Source organism: Rhineura floridana, chromosome 4 (genome assembly GCF_030035675.1).
Source record: "Rhineura floridana isolate rRhiFlo1 chromosome 4, rRhiFlo1.hap2, whole genome shotgun sequence".
NCBI classification, from domain to species: Eukaryota; Metazoa; Chordata; class Lepidosauria; order Squamata; family Rhineuridae; genus Rhineura; species Rhineura floridana.
This window is the reverse complement of record NC_084483.1, coordinates 51,046,152-51,067,433: the sequence shown is the minus strand read 5'-3', so window position 1 is coordinate 51,067,433 and position 21,282 is coordinate 51,046,152. Positions and strand designations below refer to the sequence as shown.

The window sequence follows — 21,282 nt, the reverse complement described above, 5'->3', positions numbered from 1 at the left end:
TCCTTCCCCATCCCCTTCCAATCCCCTCCTTCTCCTCCCCTTCCCCTTCCAATCCCCTCCTTCACCTCCCCTCTCCCCTCTCCCTCCTCCTCCCCCATGGTGAGTTTTACTTAAGCATGACTGCATGGAAGTAAATCCCTTTCAACTCAATAAGCATGCAAATGATAAGACCTGCCTTTTCCCTCCTTCCCCTCTCTCCTCCCTTCTTCCTTTTTCCTCCTCCCCTGCCCACTCCTGCCCTCCCTCCCTCCGCTCCTCCTCCCCCATGGTCACTTTTACCTATTCTAAGCATGCTTACCTATCCTAAGTTTTGCACAGGAGTAAATCAAATTGAACTCAATGCAAATGATCAAACCTGCCCTCCTCCTCCACTCCACATTCTGCCTTCTCCCATCCACTTCCTCCCCTCTGCCCTTCCTGCTCCTCCCCCCATCCCCTGTAGCCTGTTTCACCTATACTAAGCATTGCAGGGAAGTAAATTTCATTGAATTCAATAAGAATGCAAATGATCAATACATTCTCAGCAAACTTGCACAGGATCCCATTTCTTACCTCCCGGATTAAAAAGCAGAGAAATTCACTAACAGGAGAAAAACCCTTGCGGTTTAAGAACATACCTATGAAATGAAATGACTGCCTTCCAGTCGATTCCAACTTATGGCGACCCTATGAATAGGGTTTTCATGGTAAGTGGTAGTCAGAGGTGATTTACCATTGCCTCCCTCTGAGGCTGAGAGGTCACCCAGTGAGGTTCGTGGCTGTGTGGGGATTCGAACCCTGGTCTCCCAGGTCATAGTCCAATACTGTAACCAGTACCCCACACTAGCCAACAGATATTTCTATCAAACTTTAAAAAGCAGGGAAATTGGGCAGCTGTAGTGAATGCACCAGGGGAGCAGAAGACCTGACTTCCTCTCGGAGATACTGGACTGCCCTACAAATTTGTCAAAATTTGCAAACATAATTTGGGTTGGTCTTTCACAGTCCAATCCACTTCCCATGTAGCTGGGAAGAATTTGGTAACATGTGCCTCTGAGCACATGGTGAGTGGTGGCAGCACCTGCAATCAGCCCAAATAACACAAACAAGGCATGTGCTGTGCTGATCTTGTTTTTGCAGGGAAGAAGCAACAATATTAAGACAGTTGATATCTTTAAGATATTCACTTTAAATATGTTTGATTTACTTTGCAATTTTAGTGAAGTTTCCTGTGGTAAATAATTTTCTTTTGCTTCTGTTTCTGTAATATGTGAAGTACAGCAACACTTTGTATAGTTAACACTAAAAAAATTCCAAAAACAACTGTGGAATAATGGCACTGACTAGTCTGCAGAATAGTTTCCAATGGACATGAGGAGTTCTCTCAGTCTGCACAAGATAAAACAGTGGGAGGTGAAATATATTCTAGAAAATTTCTAGGTATGCACTATGTTTTTAAATGACCAAGCCCACCATTCTTTAAGTGAAGTTGTTTAAGTACAGTAGAAAATATGCATCTTGGGAAAAACAAACTTGGCCTACTCAACAGCTAGAGTCATTGCTTAAGTAGCAACATCTGGTAATCAGTCTGATTTTACTTCCAACTGCAGTTTCAGATTCCACTGTTAATGCACCCAAAATAGATAGAGAACATAACCTCCAATTTCAAACACAAAAGGCTGTCTTCACCATCATATGACATTGACCAATAAAATGGCTTTGAAATTAATGAAAATAAATTTTACACAGATTTCTAGGATGAATAATGAGGGAAATAAAATTTTCTAGTTTAGATTCTCTGTAGAAACATTAGTAACACAGGAAACAAGCAAAGTAAGAAGAACACCAACAAACATACAAAAATATAATTCTCTATCTTTGGAGATGGCAGGTGTTGCCACCACTCACCATATGCTCAGAGGAACATGTTACCAAATTCTTCCAAGCTACACAGGAAGTGGATTGGACTGTGAAAGACCAACCCAAATGGTGTTTGTATTTTGACCAATTTGTAGGGCAGTCCAATATCTCAGAGAGGAGGTCAGGCCTCCTGCTCCCCTGGTGCATTCACTATAGCTGCTCAATTTCCCTGCTTTTAAAGTTTGATAGAAATATCTGGTGCTATAGGTATGTTCTTAAACGGCAACTTTTTTTTGCCTCTTAGTGAATAATTATAATATTTCAGGGCCTAAGATTTCAAAAGCTGTGTATTAGGCTGCACGCAGGATCTTTATTAGCCATGACAATTCTAGGGCCTCACTGGACAGCTGTCACTGTAATTCTTCATCGCTGCTCTTCCTTATAACTGACATTTCTTCTCCCATCCTTTAAAATGAACTGGGGTTTGGAAAATGCTCACAGAAGGAGTCCCAAAAGGGATGGCAGGCTGGCAATCACCACTTATGGTAAAAGAGCTAAAATAGAAGGTTCCCAAAAGAGACTTGCTGCTAGGCTGCTTGCGAATGAAGTTGCACATTGGGCTGGAGTTACGGCTGCCAGGTCAGAAACATCCCAAACCCTGAAATTTCATGGGCAGGCCCTAGTGATGTCATAGGGGGTGTGCCCAAGTGATGTCATAGGGGGTGTGCCCTAGTGATGTCTTTAAGCATTTCACATTAAGCATCAACGCAATTGCTTGAAGCATACCACTCAAACAAAAACATTTCTCTGATTGGAAATTAAGATGGAAATCTTAGCTAAATGAGGGTGTTCCAAGATGGAGCTGAAGTGACAGGATCATTCCTCCTCACCTGCTTAGAGAGCTTGGATAAGGAACATTTAATCTAGCCTACTTGCTTCAGGCAAGAAGGGTTTATGTGCCCTCAGGCCAGGCAAGTCACCAGAAAGCCATTGTAGGAAGAAGGGAGCCTAGTGTTGTGGAGATGTTAGATGGGAGCACTCAGGAGTAAAGATGGACGCCCCTTACAGCTGCAATTCTAAACACATTTACTAAGGGACTAAGCTCCATAGAAATTAACAGGACTTACTTCTGAGTAAATATGGTTAGGATTGTGCTGTTGGTAAGGCTTGATTAGGGATCCTCTGCAAAGATATCCATATCAAAGCAGGGTTGGCAACCAGGGCTGTGGAGTCGGAAGCAATTTTGGATGGAGTTGGAGTCAGTAGAAATGTACTGACTCCGACTCTGGCTTCAAAATAAAAACTTTCATAGGAATTTAGGAAACTTTTCTTGTTCAGAAATTTTAATCAAATAAATATATTTTATGTTTTATCAATCCAGCCTGATGATTCACGTGGTGGTGATGAAATGCCTTGTGCTACCATTTTACTACAGTAAATTTGTTATTACTAGTTAATATACATTTGCCATTTATGAAGGAGTTGGAGTCGGACAGTAGAAAAATAGAGCCGTTGGAGTAGAAGGTTTGACATACCGACTCCACAGCCCTGTTGGCAACTCCCTGCCTGGAATGCCCTACCTGCCTTTTAACATGGCTGCTCCAAACTTCCTTACAGACTTGACCCTTCAATGCAGACAGAAGTTTTAGAAATGAGTAAGAGTTAAGAAGATTCTATAGCCTTTCTTGCCTACCATGTGGGCTGCTATAAACTCAATTTGACAGCAAACACAATTCCAGTGAGTAATAATGGACAGAAAGAAAACACACATGGTTTGGTCTACCTTCACAAGCAATAGATTGGGAACAACAGCAACTGAAGCTACACTTCCCAGTATGTGAATTCTCTTTTACCGCCATTAGGCAAGAAACAAACCATCATGCAAATAACAAGGTGCACCATCAGTGGGTTTAAGGGGGTTGAGCTGACCACATGGAACCACTGTTGTTGCTTCTATGAATGTAAGGGAGTAAGGGCAGAGGTAAATGAAATGCAAACAGAATTAAAAAAAGACAGTGATGATTTCCTAAATGCAATACTATGCCAACCACAAGAAGATTCCTAAGAGTGAAACAGAAAACTCAGCATCCCACAACCAATCAGGGTTCCTAACCAAAACTAAAAAAAAACTGGCAGTCAGTCAGCCAAGCTCACAGAAATCGCCATGCAGCACAACCTGACCCGGGGGCTGCAGTTAGTGCAGAATGCTACGGCACGATTGCTGACATAAGGGAGATCCTATCAGCACATAATACCTCTGCTCTGAAATCGGCACTGGTTGCCAATTTGCGACCAGGCCAAGTTCAGGGTGTGCTTTCCATGTTACAGGTTCCACATAGTACTTGTTCTGCTCTTGTAAGAAATCAATCCTTTAGTGTGGCAGTACCTACATTTTGGAACTCTCTGCCTATTTACATTAGGCAGGCACCTTCATTGTGCAGTACTCATTTTGGCACCTGCTAAAAACATTTTTGTTTAGGCAAGCCTACCTAGGCATGTAGAAACTGTTATGTTTTTTATCTGTTTTTAACTCATTGTTGGTTTAACTATTTTGAATGTTTTTAAATACCTGTCTTTAACTGTTTTTGTCAATAATTGTATTGTTTTAAATTCTTCTATAAACCACTTTCAGGTTTTTTACAATAAAGTGGTATATAAATATTGTAAATGAAATACTTACATAAATTTCAGGGTCACTGTGGCCCTTGGGTGTCTTTCCTCTTTTGTACCATTTTCTTCTTTTGTATCATTTTGAGTCAGGCCACTTGGTACCATCTAACTGAGTACTGATGACGTGGACTAGCATTAGTTCTCCAGGATTCCAGGCAATGGTCTCTTCCAGAAATTGAATTTTGGACCTTTGCATGCAAAACATGTGCCCTACCATTGAACTACAGCCCTGTTTAAAAAGTATCTTTTAAAATTGTTATTTTCAATTAATGAATGCACAGCATACTAGGGCAGATCCATACCATGCATTTGAAGCATGTTCAACATACATTTGAAGCCCATGAATCCCACTACAGAATCATCGGAATGGTAGTTTGTTAATGGTGATGTGGGGGGAAACTACACTTCCTAGGATTCTTTGGGGAAAGTCATGCGCTTTAAATGTGAGTTCAATGTGCTTTAAATGTATTATGTGGATCTGTATTACTTCATAAATCTGCCTGCATATAAATCATTTTAATTCATTGTTTAAAATGGAAATCAGCTACAAAGTTTACCGGGTGACCATGGCCTACACACCATCTCTCAGTCTAATCTGCCCCTCAGGATGAAAACAACAGAGGGGGACCATGACCACCCTAAGGAAGAAGGGTACACTTAAAATGTAGAGGAAATAATTTGTAAATAATAATTTACAACCATAGTGTAAAATCAGATACATATCAAAACATAGTATGAAGAAATATTTATATAAGCATGAATGTCAAATATGTTTGTTTACACAACCTATAAAGATACTTATAGTGCAATCCTGTGTGTTTTCTCAGAAGCAAGTCCCAATGAATTCACTGGGGCTTACTCAGACAGGGAAGCATGCACAGGACTGCAATTCAGTGATAAGGAACTTCACTCACCCAATCCATACTTCAGAATCACGCCACTTTACACTGTTTTGTAACTGTTTTATACTTGTTTTATGATTATTGGATTTTAAATGGCTTTATTCCTTTTTGTGAGCTGCCTTGGTTTCCAACCCTACCTCACAGGGTTGTTTGGAAAAATTCCATATATACACACACACTGGAGATGTAAAAATACATACACCCCATGTAATAGTTTATTGTCAAAACCAGTCGGCTATTGCAGAACATTTTTTTAAAAGTATTAGTTTCCTGCCAAATAAAAACAGTGTCACCTAAGTAAGCCCTGCCTAAGTGCTTAAAAAGGGGGATTGGAGGGGGAGCAAAAGATTTACAACACAATCCTTTTCTATGTTCACTCCAAAATCCCACTGATTTTCATCACAATCCTAATCATGTCTACTCAAAAATAAGTCCTACTGAATTCAATGGGGTTAACTCCCAGGTATGTGGAATTAGCATTGCAGCTTTACTCCCAGAAAAGTTTCACATTGGGAAGGTTTTCAAAACAGGCTATGAATAAGACAAACTGTCCTCTTCAACAGTCCAGTAAAATTTAAACTTGTTTGACTCCTTAATTAGAAAAGTATAACACTGCAGCATGTACACTTTTCAAAACTTCTGTTCAAAAATTATTTGAAAGATAAAATGTATAATATGCCATTTTTGCAAGTAATTAACCTGCATGTGTGCTTTCATACCTACCAAGATCCTGCTGGGTAGTGCAATCCTATGCATGTCTACTCAGAAGCAAGTCCCAATTGTGTACAGAGAAAGTAGTCTTTATACTGATGAAAGCTATATATTTACTGAATTCCTGATGTGAGACAAGCAGGAAATGGAAACTTTTCTCAGAACTTGAAATAGGGTTTAGGTATTGCCTGGGGGTCAACAAATCCTGTCAATCACAGCCCTGATCTTATTGGCTAAAAATCTGAAAGTGCAAGGATTAGAGCAGCCAGCTTCTAACAGAAGTTGTGGGGTATGTGTGACATTTTGGTTTAGAACTTTTGAACCAGACCACCTAAAAACTTTTTATAAAAAATGAAAGGTAAGAGTTCGGAGATTAAGCTGACTCACCTAGAGACCCAGAGAGCACCCCAAAAAACTGGAGTCTCCAGGCGAACGCTGGAGACCTCGCAACCCTAGTTGGGTAGGTGACAAAACAGGTCAAGGTAATAGTCACTCCTCTCATTCCCCATCTTTTGCTTGATTTTTAAGCGGAAAAAGCCAGAAACGGGATGAGCACATGGCTGTGGGGTACTAGGCAGGTGGCAGTTGCCACTGCTGAGGAATTTTAAAAAGGAAGTTCAATGACCCTTAATGCATATAATAGTCCTTGGTTAGCATCAAGAGAGGGCAGCAGAGATAGATGGAATATTACAAAGCCAAGACTACCAGTCTCTTGTTTACCTAGATATACACCTTTTCAAGATGTATATCAAGCATTTTCTGCTTTGCCTTTCTGGCTTAAATTTTCACGTTGGTCGTTTATATTCTTTATTTGTATTGTATGTTTTCAAAAACAGTAAAGATGATCTCCAGCTAAGTCTTTAGAACTCAATTCAGGTTCCAGATTGGGAACAAGAGACTTAAGGGAACTCCTTTCCAAGCCTCTAGCTGGATTTGCCCATTCTGCCTGCACCATCCCATAAAAAAAATGGGTAGGAAACCTTGCTCAAAATAGGGTTTTCTAAGCCACATAATTGCTGGAAGTGAGTGTATACTAACAGCTGCCATTCTCGGAAAGATATTTTGCTGACACTGATCTCCAAAACAAAAAAACTCTATAATCAAACCCAAAGCAGTTTTGATCAGTCTACTGGAATTCAAATCGGTGAGAAACCACACTTCATCTAGGCAAGTCAAAACACAGGAGATATCAGACATGTTAAGCTTCCAATTAATTTAATACTGTCAAAACCAAGTTATCATTTTGTTGCTTTCACAGAAAGTAAAGAACACTCAGTTCACTGAGATGCTGAATTATCAGCGTTCACATACATTACTACTCAGTTTAAAAGGTTGGAAAGTGAAATGAAATGAAAGATGACTGCTATCTTCCGAACTATTCAGTGATAAAAACAGGAAACCGAAGAACTGCCATTTGCACTGCTTAACAAACTTCTCCAAATACATTTTGTTGAAAATCACAACAAAATCAAAGAGCAGCTACCTGAGGAATAACTGGACTTTACTGACTTCTGCTAGCCACCCAGGTTTTTTTCCAGCACAGCCGGCTAGTAACTGCATTACAGAGCATTAGCTCCTCCAGCTGACTATTCCAAGACACCATTTATCCTCCCCCCAAAGGGTACTACAAGGTGCTCTTAACAGCATTTGAGTGTATGCATGTGCACACACGTGTTTATATACAGATAAAATATTTATTTCTCTCACACACAGAGGTTCAAATTCAGATATCAGCAAAGTTCAAGCACTAGACTGTCTTACGAAAAACATCCAGTCCACATCTCAGAAAAGATATTAGTACCAACACAACCATACAAATCCAGTCGTACTGTCATTTTAAGTTGCTACAAACACCACAACTGGAAAAAAAAGTTTAAAAAAGAAAATGTGTAATAAAAAAATCCCCCTTCTAGTTAACAGTCTAGGGTCAAAAAACCCACAAGCACACTCAAGAGGTACGCATAATCGAAGAGGCTTAAGCATGCCTACCTTTGAGCTGAACAGCAGCCAGGATATGACTGCTAATATGACAACCAGGCAGCCGCCCCCGCCCCAACTCAGCCTACAGGCAATATAATAAGATCACAGCCTGGCGTCCAGAGTTCCATTCACCAGTGGCAAGTGGCACAGCCTCCAACAGACTGTACTGTAATTTGGAAAATAGAAGAAACAGTTTGCCTTCTCCAAATTATTTATTATCGTTTATTAAATTTATATATGGGCCACGGGCATAAATATCACACACCCTGCTAAGGGAATTGGAGCACAGAGTGTGGATATGCCCCCACCCAAGCACAAATAGTCCTCACCCCCACTGGGCTCAGATATGGTTAAGGGTTACATTGGCACCAAGAGCAGCCATGATTAACACACCAGGTTCTATTTTAACCAGGCTAACATCTACGCCTGGTAAATGAGGAGCTGTGGATAGCAATCATGGGATCCCATTACCTATCCAGAGGTTCTTTTCTTTCTCTTTTAAAAAGAATCCATTGCATTATATGTTCTTGAATGAGGAGGAGTCTATTTTTCCATGTTTAAAAAACATCTAAGGCCAACCATTTTTTTACACCTGAAGCTCGAGATCCATTTTCTACATTTATAAAGATAATTAGTTGCCCTCACTGATAAAATTTGACACACTAGAAGTAAATCCAGCTCATTTCTACAAAGATGATGATGCTTTAGTTTCATCAATATGTAAAATGCACACCTGGGTTTCTATAGACCCTTTGATGGGTCCCGCCCCATCAACTATTTACACACTGAGTGGTTCCCAACAGCCAGCTGTGCTTGTAACAGACTGTACATGTAGATTTTGGACAGTATTTTACACTCAGTCAGTGCAATTATTTTACATGCTCGGTTCTGTAAACACACTGGGGTGGAAACACACAAGCTTTTCTTCTATAGCCAAAAAAGTTTGTGTCTCACACTGTAAATGAAAGCTTCTATATAAACTTTTGTTACTTCAACATCTGGCTTATGATAATCCAGCAACAAAGTGTAATCATCTGGACCTATTACTAAACAGAGGTCAAAGAAGGGGAGTTTACCCAGTTCTGCTATCTAGTTTTTCATCATATGAAACTTGCAAGTAGGAGGACCAATAAATTAAGGGACAAGGATGGGCAACACTACTGCAAGGAAGCTGGACCTTGTCCCATTAATGGAGACATTGAGCTGAATTCAAACTTGCACTCAGCAGAGTTGTGCTGGCAATAGAGGAATGGGCAGGGTGGCAATTTTGTCAATTCCTCCTTGAGCCCTCTGAAAAGCTACTTCGGATAGATATAAACCAAGGTTTTGTTCCAAAATACCATGTGTCTGGAAGCGTTCTATAGAAGAGAAATGGCCGGAAAAGAGAAATGGTTAACTTATCAAGAACTATTAGAAAATGTGCATGGAGAATATATAATGAAACAGAGAGAACAACTAATAAAGGAAGGATATAGTTCTCAATGGTTTGCCTATTTACAATTGTTGGAAAGATATAAAATGGATAAGAAAATGTATGGTTTTGAAATAAGTAAATCTGATTTTGAAATATGTCTGTGTACAAATGATGAATGTATAATTGCAAAAATGTATAAACTTTTGTTAAAAATGGAAATGGAAGAAGAACAAGTAAAAGAGTGTATGGTAAAATGGGCAAAAAATTTTGGTTATAACATACAAATGGATCAATGGGAAAATATGTGGAAAAAAGGATTGAAATTTACACTATGTTACAATCTTAAAGAAAATTTTTATAAAATGATGTATCGTTGGTACATGACTCCAGAAAAGTTGTCAAAAATGTATAGCAATGTTCCTAATGTTTGTTGGAAATGTAAACACCAAGAAGAATCATTTTATCATATGTGGTGGTTGTGTAAACAGGCGAAATCATTTTGGGCACAGATAGGTAGGATGATGCAAAAAATTCTAAAGATAAATATTCAATTAAAGCCAGAATTTTTTTTATTGGGTTTTATGGATAAACAAATAGAAAAGAAATATGGAAGAATAATATTATATATGATTACGGCAGCAAGATTATTATATGCACAAAAGTGGAAAATGGAATCAACACCAACAACGGAAGAATGGTTATTGAAATTAATGGACTTAGTAGAGATGGACAAATTGACATGCCTTCTCAGAGAAAAATCGACAGATACATTTCTTAAGGAATGGAAGCCTCTCTTAGACTTTTTGCTGAAAGATCAAAATGAAATGATGATATTGGGATTTGACGATTAATTAAGATAGCCTATGGAGAAAAGTGATCTTGTATGTATTAAGGGACAGGTTTGATATATATTATATACTTATAGCTGATCTGCGACAAATCGGAAGTCAAGATTTTTATTGTACTATTATGTTTTTGTTTTTGACTTTGTTTTGTTTTGTTTTCTGAAACTTTGAATAAAAATTATTTAAAAAAAAAAATGAAAAGCTACTTCGGAGGGAGGGGAGATCCTCCGAAACAGGGGAGGTAGCGCTACAGGTGGCAGGGAGAAAGGGAAATCAGCAAAAAATCATACATGCACACCCTTCCTCAAGGAAGCTTCCGCAGGGTCCCAGTTCCCTGTGTGAGCAAAAGCAGCCCTTCCCTTCAGCGGAGTATGTCCAGATTCAGCATGTAGTATCAAATACTATGTAAAGTACAGTTTTCCAGCTTCACATGATGAGCGCTGAAGTTCAAAAAAGGAAAGCCGCAATACAGTTTTTACTATCCCCAAGGATTCTTTTAAAAAGAAATGTATTATCCCATTGTCAAAGGCTTTGAACTGAAGGCTTTCACAGATTGTTTATCGGGTTGTCTGCTGTTGGAGCTTTGACCTTTTCTCAGGAAACAAAGTATAACTGAACAGAAATCTTCGTACAAATCTTGTTAACCTTCCCCATTCACTTGTACCATTCTATAACAACTTTGTCAGCCAAACTGACCTTCGCAAACTTCATTTTAACTCATCCCTTTCACATATCCTTTCTCTAGCACTGTCAGAATAAAAAGAATTCTACTGACTTCTGAAGCAGCATATCAGTGCTATCACTTGTGGTTCACCTCGTTCAATCTATCGTGAAACTGTCCCAAACACTACCTGCACATCTACAAAAAAATCTAATTTTTTAGAAAGTAGTAACTGTACATGTCCTCAAACAAATGTTCCCTCAATTCCACCCCTTAATACAGAAATCAAAGAAAACCAGATGTAGCAAACTTTGTACATAAAGGATCAAGTGTTAATATACACTGCCATAGTTCACAGGTCATGCTAAGACAAACCTTGGCTTAGTGCTAATACACAAGCATGCAGGCTCCCGGCGAGATGCTCACAGCTGTTTTACTGCTCCATGGCCCAATTTTCCTGTCAGGCTGCACCAAACTGTCATCCAAACTGGTCTTTCCTCGCTAACCACAAGCTGTACGATGTTGCTGGACTACAACTCCATATTTCCTGACTATTGGATATGCTGGCAGGAGCTAATGGGAACTGGAGTCCATCAACATCTGGAAGGCCACAGGTTCCCTGTCCCTGCTCTTAACTATCTCCACCCATCACTTCCTTAAATGATGGCTCTCTGTTGACAAGGCACACACATTAATTGGTAAAACACTGGGTTGCATTCAACTGAGTCCTACTCAGAGTAGACCCATTGAAATTAATGAACCTACGATAGTCACATCTATTAACTTCAGTGAGTTTACTTTGAATACTGCCCATTATCAACTAAGTCAAGAGGACCATGTCTAAAAATTGAAACCATTTCCTTCATAGGTTTCACCTATCAGCGTAGATTTTTTCAGTGAGAATATTGAACCCTGTGTTATATCTGAGACAAAAATCTAGTCAATTCAAAATCAATAAAACTGATAAGTTGTCAGCATGCATTTTACAACCTAATGTGAAAGTGTTTTGTGGCCAAAAAATAAGCTTGCCGTAAAAGAGGAATCAACTTGTTTTGGTCGCATTTGGCATGCATCTCCATAACGGGAAAATGAGTTGTAAAACTCAAAGGTGATCAGCATCAGAACATGGATTCAAACAAAATGCCAAAAGGAGCAGAATATTTGGTCTGTATATGGCATAACCCGCATCTTTCCTGCTTTCATACCAGGAACAAGTATGCTCAAGAAGACCCACAGCACTGTACACACAAGCAACAGAACAGCTGTTATGGGGCATTGCTGGAGACCAAGTACTGCAGCCCAATCATGAGTAATGGAGCAGCAAATTTCCAACAGATGAGTAGCATTTAGCCGGGCAAAAAGAGATGGGTGGGGGTGGGGAAAGAAAAGAAGAAGAAAGCGCGCTTACAAACTTTGTTCAGCCCTCCAGCCAAATATTAAGCATTTCTACACTACTACAACACTTTAATTAAAACTGTGGAACTGAAGTGTTTTGTTTTAATACAAATGCAAGCTACTTACAGCATCAAATGCTAAATTAACATTTTCAAGGAACTTTTTAACCAACGTAGCAGTTAGCTGAGGGAATCTGTAGCGGAAGAGGTCCATTTCTTGCTGGATAAACCATCGCCTAAGCTCTTCCCTGCAGTAGAACATTTAACACACGGTGAAATGCATTTAATGGTTTTTAAAATGCATGTCAAGGTTTTCTAGATGTCTTTCTTTTGGAAGTCAAACAGACAAAAACATAACCTGAAATCTCCCTGTCACATTCAGGTTTCTATTTCTGGGAAAACATTTTTGAGCTGCCGTCCTTAACCAAATTATTTTCAGTGTTTCTTTTTACAGTATTTGCTTCTCTCACATTCTTCTGTCTGGAAAAACGGCATCTCTTCCACTCCGTAATGACTGACTCCTACAACTTTTGAGAACATCCAGGTATGTATGTATTTAAACCTGTCCCACTGACTTCCACAAAGACAGGAGATGACAAAAATCCCCTAACACCTAAACACAGGTCTGGCACCAGTGATCGGTTGGGCACTGGCCAAGGGGCCCAAAATGGTCCCTCACCAGCCTGACCTGGCTGCACCATCACTCCCCACACTCCCCACTGGGCCCCTGGAATACTGTTTTAGTGGTAAGCAAGTGGCAGTGCTGCTTCTGAATGGGAACGAACTTCAGCTCCCATTCCCACTGGTCGCCCACCATCTTAATTTACCCTAAATGCAATGCTCTGGCCTATAGATTTATAAAGGGTATAGTTCTATAGGCTGGGTAGATATTGTATTTTGGTGAATTAATATAGCATGTTTAAGGTATTAAATATATGGTGAGCAACAGCTGGGTCTTTGATTCATGGGGAGATGAGTCAGACAAATTTCTTACTGTGAAGTCCAGTTATGGCTGCAAACAACCAGAAGACATTTGTGAATAAAAACAGAGTGAAAATGCAAGCTTTTACCTCTTGGTGGCACTATTGAACCACTAAAATTTGTAGCGAACAGCTTTATATTTTTTATTACCATTACACCAGAAAGTTAACTGAAAAATAATTTCTGAAGTTATCTCAGCTTGTTGCAAGCCAACTTGAGTACAGAATGAGACAGGATTTAAGTGTTTGTTTAAAAACATTAAAATAATCTTTATTAAAACAGACCTCAAACTTTTCAAATAAAGCCCAATGCAACTGATACAAATTAAAATATAATAAACCTACACTTTTAAAAGGCCTAGATTTTCATTATTAAGAAAGCAATTACCTGCTTCCTAAAAACCATTGGGTAATGGCTAGTCTCTTTAAGAAGTCTGTACAACTTTCTCATTATTGATCTATAAATAGTTTTCAGTATTTAACTGTAATACCATATCAATCTCTAGGGTATTTTGTTCATGTGTTATTTTGAGGGAGGTTTTGTTAAAAAAAGAAAAAAACTGTATAAATATATGTATCACTTATGTCCTATTTAACATATTGCAACTTACACTTACCGTGTAATGCTGGTAAGCAATGCTGGGAGACAGGCCCAGTTTAGACATCTCATCAAGCCATGGTTTTTGCTAACCATGGTTTAGAACCCAAGTCATGGTGTGAACTTCCAAATGAGCAATAGGTAAATCATGGTTTAGAATTGCTTGTCTGCTTGGTTTTCTAGCCTTTTAAAACTCAGGTTCATAAATTTATCCCTTTTTCCATGCAGCAGCCTCTGGAGATGGACTAACTGCAGCTTTTTAATTTGGAACACATACCAAAATTTTAAACTATGGTTTGATAGGTTGTTTGAATTGGGCCACTATCATTTTTGCTCCAGAAGGAGCAGCATTTCAAAAATCATATTATCCTTAAAGATCTTGAAATGTGAGTCAGCAAATGGTTACAAATGCACCTACACAAATGTTAAAATCCAAATGATGATCATTGCACATATATGTGATTAAACAAAACTGGACAGACAATACTTACGATTGGCAATAGGCAAGGCGCAGTATAAAATGAGAAATATGATCTTTTCTTCTTGCATCATAATCCTCTTCAAGCAAAGCCTAAATTACAAAAAAAGTTTTAAAAATAGATAGATAAGGCCCAGCAAATCAAATAACACACTATAAACACAATTATTTGCATGATTTACTATAACGAACTATAAAATAGAGACTTGCAGCACAATCTTATGCACATCTACTTAGAGTTAAGTCCCACTGAGTTTACCTCCAGACAAACAGGTGTAGGATTGCAACTTCAATTCTACAGGCCAGAAGTGAGCACATGTCAGCCTTACAGAACATATACAAGACCCACAAACTTGAGCCAGGTACAAAATAAAGGCCAGATGCAAAATTACAGGAATGCACATAGGGCTTTCTTGATTATGGGATATAACTTTTGGAACTTCCTACCCTGGGAGATTTATTCTCTACCCACTTCACATGTCATTTTGTCATTTGAAGATGCTTTCATTTCAGTAGGTATTTGGTATGTTTGATTCTATCTGGCTCCCCCACCATTTGATTGTTATTTTTAACTGTCACCCTGTGATGTTTTTTATCTGCTACTCTGCCTATTTCATTTTGTTTACTATGCTGTTTGTATGCTGTCACCATGTTTGTATGTTATTAGCCACCTTTGGCGGTTTTGCTTTTAGAACCAGAAAGTTGGGATATGCAAATTTACCACAATATTTAATAAAGTGGGGTGGACTCCTCTCTCTGGGCAATACATTGAGCCGGAAAGAGAAAAGGAACAGTCATTGCCTGTGTGCTCACTTGCCTTTTCTTTCCAAGCAGAAGCGGGAATTCTAAAGCTTGAAAGTAAAGAACTAACAGAAGATAAGTAGGATCACCACTTACGCATGTGATCAAGATACGCAAATAGAAAACCTGCAACTGAATTCCAAGGGAAAGAAGCTCAGTAGCTGATTTAGGGAACCAGCTGATGGAAACTGAACTGGAAGGAATCAAATTCTCCAAGGGATTCTTTTGGGATACCTGAATATCCGTTGCATATCCACTACTGCTACATACTACAGAGTGCAAATTAGTCATATCTACAATAGTAATGGAATCATTAGACTGGGGGAGGGGGGGAAAGAGAACATAATTCACACTACAGCAGGCTCAGAGGTTCTGGATGCTCCCCAAACATGTGCAGGATGCACAATACCATGGGAGCTCTAACTCCTGGCAATAGTGTGAAACCCAGGACCTTCAAGCCTCTAGAGCTGGCATAGTGCAGAGTGGGACTTTGCCATCCTCCTCAGTCGATTCTACAGTAAAACATCAGTGGGGGCTCAATGCAGCTCATAGCACCCCACCACATTTTACCAAAAACAAGTTTCATAGCTAACATGTTCATGTCCATAGTAGGACAAGGGGGCTAACTCAGCAAAACTAAAGAGCAGTGCAAACAATTAGAATTTCCAACTTAATCAAACGTCTGGTAGAGAAAATGGGACATCCAACTGACTAAAACAACCAAATGGCCTAACCGATAATTCCCAGTACATCTCTCACCTGGGTAGCCCATTCATTTCCCTGCTGTCTCTCACTCAGAAAGGGCCCCACTCTGTTCCAACAGGCTCTCAGACTCGTTCTCAAAAATGAATGGACTTTATTCTGGGATGAGTCAGGGCATTTCCACAGCTCTATCACTGTCCCTTCGAGGTGAAAAGCTTTGGATGTTTTCATGGGCATCCACTTGGTGAAGAATCTGGCTCTCCAATTCCTATAGGTTTTGAAGCCCCCATTTTACAGGACAGCCTACGCTCAGAAGCCACAGTGACCCGACGATATCACCCACACATATCAGGGGCAAAGGAGCTGTGAATAGGCTTAGTACAACCTAACATGACAGAGGACTCTATAGTTGCCAATATATTCCTATTTTAATCTACCAGCCCACCTCCATCTCCAAACTATTTCTTCCAGAGTGGCCTCAATTACACAAGAATATAAAATGCATATTCAGCATCAATTATACCCTGCCAGCACAGATTCAGCAGGCACCTTCTGTTTTAACTTTTAAGCGCCTGCTGAAAACCTTGCTGTTTTGCCAGGCTTATGCAGATAATTAAGAACATGTTTTTTTTTTGTTGTTGTTGCAACAATTGACCTTTGTTTTAATTGAATTTTTAATGTTTTTTTAAATTCTATGGTTGTTGTTTTAAACATTTGTAAACTGCTTTGATGTTTTTAACAAAAGAGCAGTATACAAATATTTTTATAAATAAATAGTTGTTTTACTTACTTTGTATGGAAACTTAAGATTCCGAAGTTCTGATTCCAACTTTGTATTGTACTCATTAGAACCTTTCACATAACTCACACCCAAGTTCTCTACTACTTTGAGTACTGCAAAAGAGAGACAATGACAGCTTTGAAATGTAGCAGTAAGTACGTTATCAAAGACATGTCTGAAAATATACATCCAAATAATGGATGGGAACAAAAAATTAGAAAACAGATGATAACAAATCTATATAAAAGAATAATGATAGCCATACTGAAAAGAACTATAAATGTATTAACTTTATAATCATGAAGAAGTTGAGAAGTTTATAATCATGAAGAAGTTAAACTTCCACATAAGAAAGTTTCACAGAAATACATAATCAACCATTCTGAGAACCACATAAAACAAATCACAATTCATTCTGTTCTACACTGCTACTCACGTTTAAGTCTATCAACAGCAAAACTTTCAAATTCAATTAAAGATATATTTTCAGCAGGAGGTTGTAGATAGAACTGAAGGCTAAGAGGGTACTGATCTTGTCTATCAGCCTCCAACTTCCGTCTGCTGCTTCTAAAAAACTGCATTTTCTCCAAGTAAACCTATAAAGGACACAGAGTCTAGGATATAATTGAACATTAGTCAAAAGGATAATCATGCCTCAGAACATGAGGTACATTTAAAAAATACTTTCTTTAGACCTGAGGTCTCTTGATTAAGTTAGAAGAATTTCAAGGTTCAATTTTAAAAGAGTTCTTAGCTGCATCATGTGCAACATGATTCAGACTGGTTTGGCCACTCTGACTTGCAACTGTTCCCCGCTTACTTTACAGAAAGCTGACCTTCCACTGGATACAGATCATTATAAAAAGGGTTACCACTGTTTCAAAAGAGCAAGTTTCCTTCTGCACTATTCTTCCACAGAAACTGGAATGGAACCACTCTTAGATATGGGGAAAATCCTCAGTAAACAAAGCAGCATGAAGCAGACAGATTCCCTTATTCTTAAAGTGAGGAGACCGGAACTGGACGCAGTACTCAAGATGAGGCTTAACCAGTGCTGAATAGAAGGGAACTAGTACGTCACACGATTTGGAAATTAAGCTTCTGCTGATGCAGGCTGAAATAGCATATGCCTTTTTTGCAGCCACATCACACTGTTGGCTCATATTCAGCTTGTGATCAACAATAATTCCAAGATCCCTCTCGTACACAATATTGCTGAGCCAAGTATTCCTTCCCCATCTTATAACTGTGCGCTTTGCTTCTTTTTCGTAGGTGTAGACTTTTGCACTTATCCCTGTTAAATTTCATTCTGCATCATCCTCTATGATGCAAAAAGCTGACTGGTCAAATGGGATCTTTTCTCCATCTTCACTCCTCCCTCCTCTTTTCCCTCACATGGCTGGTGGGGCAGGGGTAGAAGCAGTTAAAAAAATGGAGCAGAGTGGGATGGATTATCCTGAATTGTATTGGCTGAGGGAGGGAGAATTATGGTATGCATCAGGTGGTCCTTCCCACCCCCCCACTGCCTAACAAGAGAGGGTGCTGGTTTATGCTGCAAGATCCACAGCAGTGAGTCTCCTCATTTCTCATTTGCTATCATTCCTTTCCACTTCCTACCACCACCAAAATCACTGAATTGAAACTTTCCCATCACTGCCCAAACCTATGCATGTTTACTCAGAGGTAAGTCCCACTGTACTCAACAAGGCTTACTCTCAGGGAATTTAAGATTGCAGCCTCAATCTTCGGGAGAGGGAGTTCACCTGCTAAGTTTCTCTTTGTTATGTATCTGTGTTAGCTTTTAGCTTTCCTCCAAGGAGCTCAAGGGTCATCCCCTCCCCAATTGAGCCTTACAACGACCCTGTGAGGTAGGTTAGGCTGAGAGACAGTGACTGGCCTAAGGTCACCCAGTGAGCTTCACGGCCAAGTGAGGATTTGAACCCTTGTCTCTCAGGTCCTAACTCAATATTCTTACATCTTACTCCATGTTCTTAAAAAAAAGATGCAGAAGTGAACAAGCTGGCAGAGTGGAGTGTTGGAGATACACTTTCCCCCTAGAGTTGGAAGCTTATTCAGTCCCTTGTCAACAGTACTCTGTAGCACCTTTAAGACAAACCAGTTTAGGCTGCAATCCTATACAGTATGCACTAAGGCTGCAGTCCTATGCACATCTACCATTGATTTTGGTGGGGTTTACTTCTGAGTAAATATGTATGGGATCAGCTGTGTGATGCCCCCTTCAATGCCTCCTCCTCTTGAAGCAGGTCTCCTTTCCTCCTCAACTGCCTGCATATAAGGAGGGGTAAAACCAATAAAAATTGCCAGAATGTGAACCATGATGCTTACTTGTAAGTCAACACTATAGAGAACACAGGATTCTTTTTGAGTAAAGATACACAGGATCAAACTTCTAATCTTGGTGGGGCTTACTTCTGAGTAAATGCAAATGGGATCCTCTGTATGATGAGATTTGGAGAGAGAAAGGAATCAAAATTGTGATTATGTTTAGGAGGGAAAGGGCAGAAAAATCATTAAGTGGTCTGCCAAGACCCTCAGCAGATTTCATGTGGTCCAGTGGTCTCACTGTTGTAGAGCTTAGCTTTTTAAAAATAATAATATTTGATGCTTTTAAGCCACTTTAAGCTTCTGCTATAGCAATGAGTCCACACACCTCCTGGCTAGCAACTTATGTCAGGGAGGTGGGAGGCAGGCGATTGGTCTTCCTCAGTAGGCCAGACTTGACCCTGCAGTTTTCAGTTGCTCATCCCTACTCTAGGCACAATACGGAGAATGGCCATGTGTCCTCCGTAGAGGACACTGTAGAGATCCACCACTTGAAGGATTCCTCTGTTTGAAGGGCTGTCCTGCTTAAGTCTTATATAAAGACAAAGAATGTTAAGAAAGGAGAGCAGCAGGGGACTCAAAGTTGCCCATCAGCAGTTAGTACCTGGACAGCAGACTGAGCAGGCACATAGGTCACCCATCGCATTTACAGTGAGGTTTCTATTTATATAATGTTTGCATCTATGTACATAATGCAAATATGTCATATGCAAATATTATGCTAATCTGTATCCTCTTCTTTGGATATTTATTTCCTTTGGGTTGTATTCAACTAAGTCCTATGTAAAGTAGACCCACTGAAGTTAATGAACCTAAGTTAGTCATCTCTATTAACTTCAATGGGCCTGCTCTGAATAAAATTGGCATTAAATACCACCCCCTATTTTGGTGATGCATTAAGTGGCCGCCTTACACGTAGGGAAGGAAAGACATTATTGCAGGAGAGACAAAGGATAGCTAATATATCGATTAGATGAAAAACCACTGTTCGACTTAGGCTAGAATCCTCTGCGCGCTTGCCTGGGAGTAAATCCCACGGAATTCAGTATGACTTATTTCTGAGTGAACATCATTAGCCCAGCACTGCTAGTGACACTTAGTATCAAAGCCAGATGGGGGAGCGAAGGAAACAAAGATTTCCCCCCACCTCCTGAGAAATCCCCTCTCTCCTAAAAGCCACTTGTCGCTCACCACGCAGCCTTCTCAGATCAAGAACGTCCTACCGCCCGAACCAGCCGATCTCAATTTCCCGCGCGAGAATAACCAACGCTCCGCCCCGCGGTCACGTCTTCGCCATTCTCCCATGGAGCATCGAATCGTTCTGATTCGGCTCCTGACTTCTTCCGCCGTCTCCCCCGGTTGTCATGACAACGCGCTCGCCTTTACTTCCAGGGCCGGTTCTGGGCGGGAAAGGGAGAGAAAAAGAATGGCAAGTACAGATGACGACGGAAGTAGCAGGCCTCCCTCAGGGTGGAAAGAGCGTCTTTGTCTATGGTGTATGCCGCTTGTCTTCCAACCCTCATTCGGTCTGTCAGGCCCATAGAGATAAGAGAAAGGTGAGAATCACTTCCTACAACTCACTTCCGGTTTCCATTTCTCCTCCGCAATATGGAACGGAAAGACCATACACTAAAGATTTAGACTGATCGTTTCGGTGCCCAAGAGTAATTTCTAGTTACCCCTTGTCTCCGCACACAGTGACAGTGGCAACAGCTCAGGAATCCACAACTTTTGCGTAACTGCGATTGGGGAACGGCTCGCCTTCCCCGCCTCCCTCTCGCTAGCAAAGACAGAAGCTTGTGATCTTTCCAGTGTGGTGTCTTACTTCCTGTGGAGAAAGAAAAATGTTGTGCTGCAAATACAAATGCAACCCATAATTTTGTTATGTGCCTTCAAGTCGATTACGACTTACGACGACCCTATGAATCAGCGACCTCCAACAGCATGTATTATCATCAACCACCCTGTCCAGATCTTGTAAGTTCAGGTCTGTGGCTTCTTTTATGGAATCAATCCATCTCTTGTTTGGCCTTCCTCTTTTTCTACTCCCTTCTGTTTTTCCCAGCATTATTGTCTTTTCTAGTGAATCATGTCTTCTCATGATGTGTCCAAAGTATGATAACCTCAGTTTCATCATTTTAGCGTCTAATGATAGTTCTGGCTTAATTTGTTCGAACACCCAA

The 21,282-nt window shown here is 40.0% G+C and overlaps 1 protein-coding gene across 3 annotated transcripts in view; it reads right to left on the bottom strand.

Moving 5' to 3' along the window:
• Positions 1-20,613, bottom strand: part of PRIM2 (DNA primase subunit 2) — a 145,385-nt gene extending 124,772 nt beyond the window's left edge. The window contains exons 1-6 of one of the 3 annotated variants that reach the window (XM_061623048.1): positions 20,291-20,613; positions 19,103-19,212; positions 17,193-17,352; positions 16,766-16,869; positions 14,486-14,565; positions 12,544-12,664 (exon numbers count right to left, since the gene is read on the bottom strand). In XM_061623048.1, coding sequence (XP_061479032.1) covers positions 12,544-12,664; positions 14,486-14,565; positions 16,766-16,869; positions 17,193-17,337 — 450 coding nt within the window. In that variant the 5' untranslated portion in view covers positions 17,338-17,352; positions 19,103-19,212; positions 20,291-20,613. Of the gene's footprint in view, positions 1-12,543; positions 12,665-14,485; positions 14,566-16,765; positions 16,870-17,192; positions 17,353-19,102; positions 19,213-20,246 lie in introns of all 3 variants that reach the window. The other 2 variants (XM_061623049.1, XM_061623047.1) reach the window with 2 other exon arrangements.
• Positions 20,614-21,282: the final 669 nt, after the last annotated feature.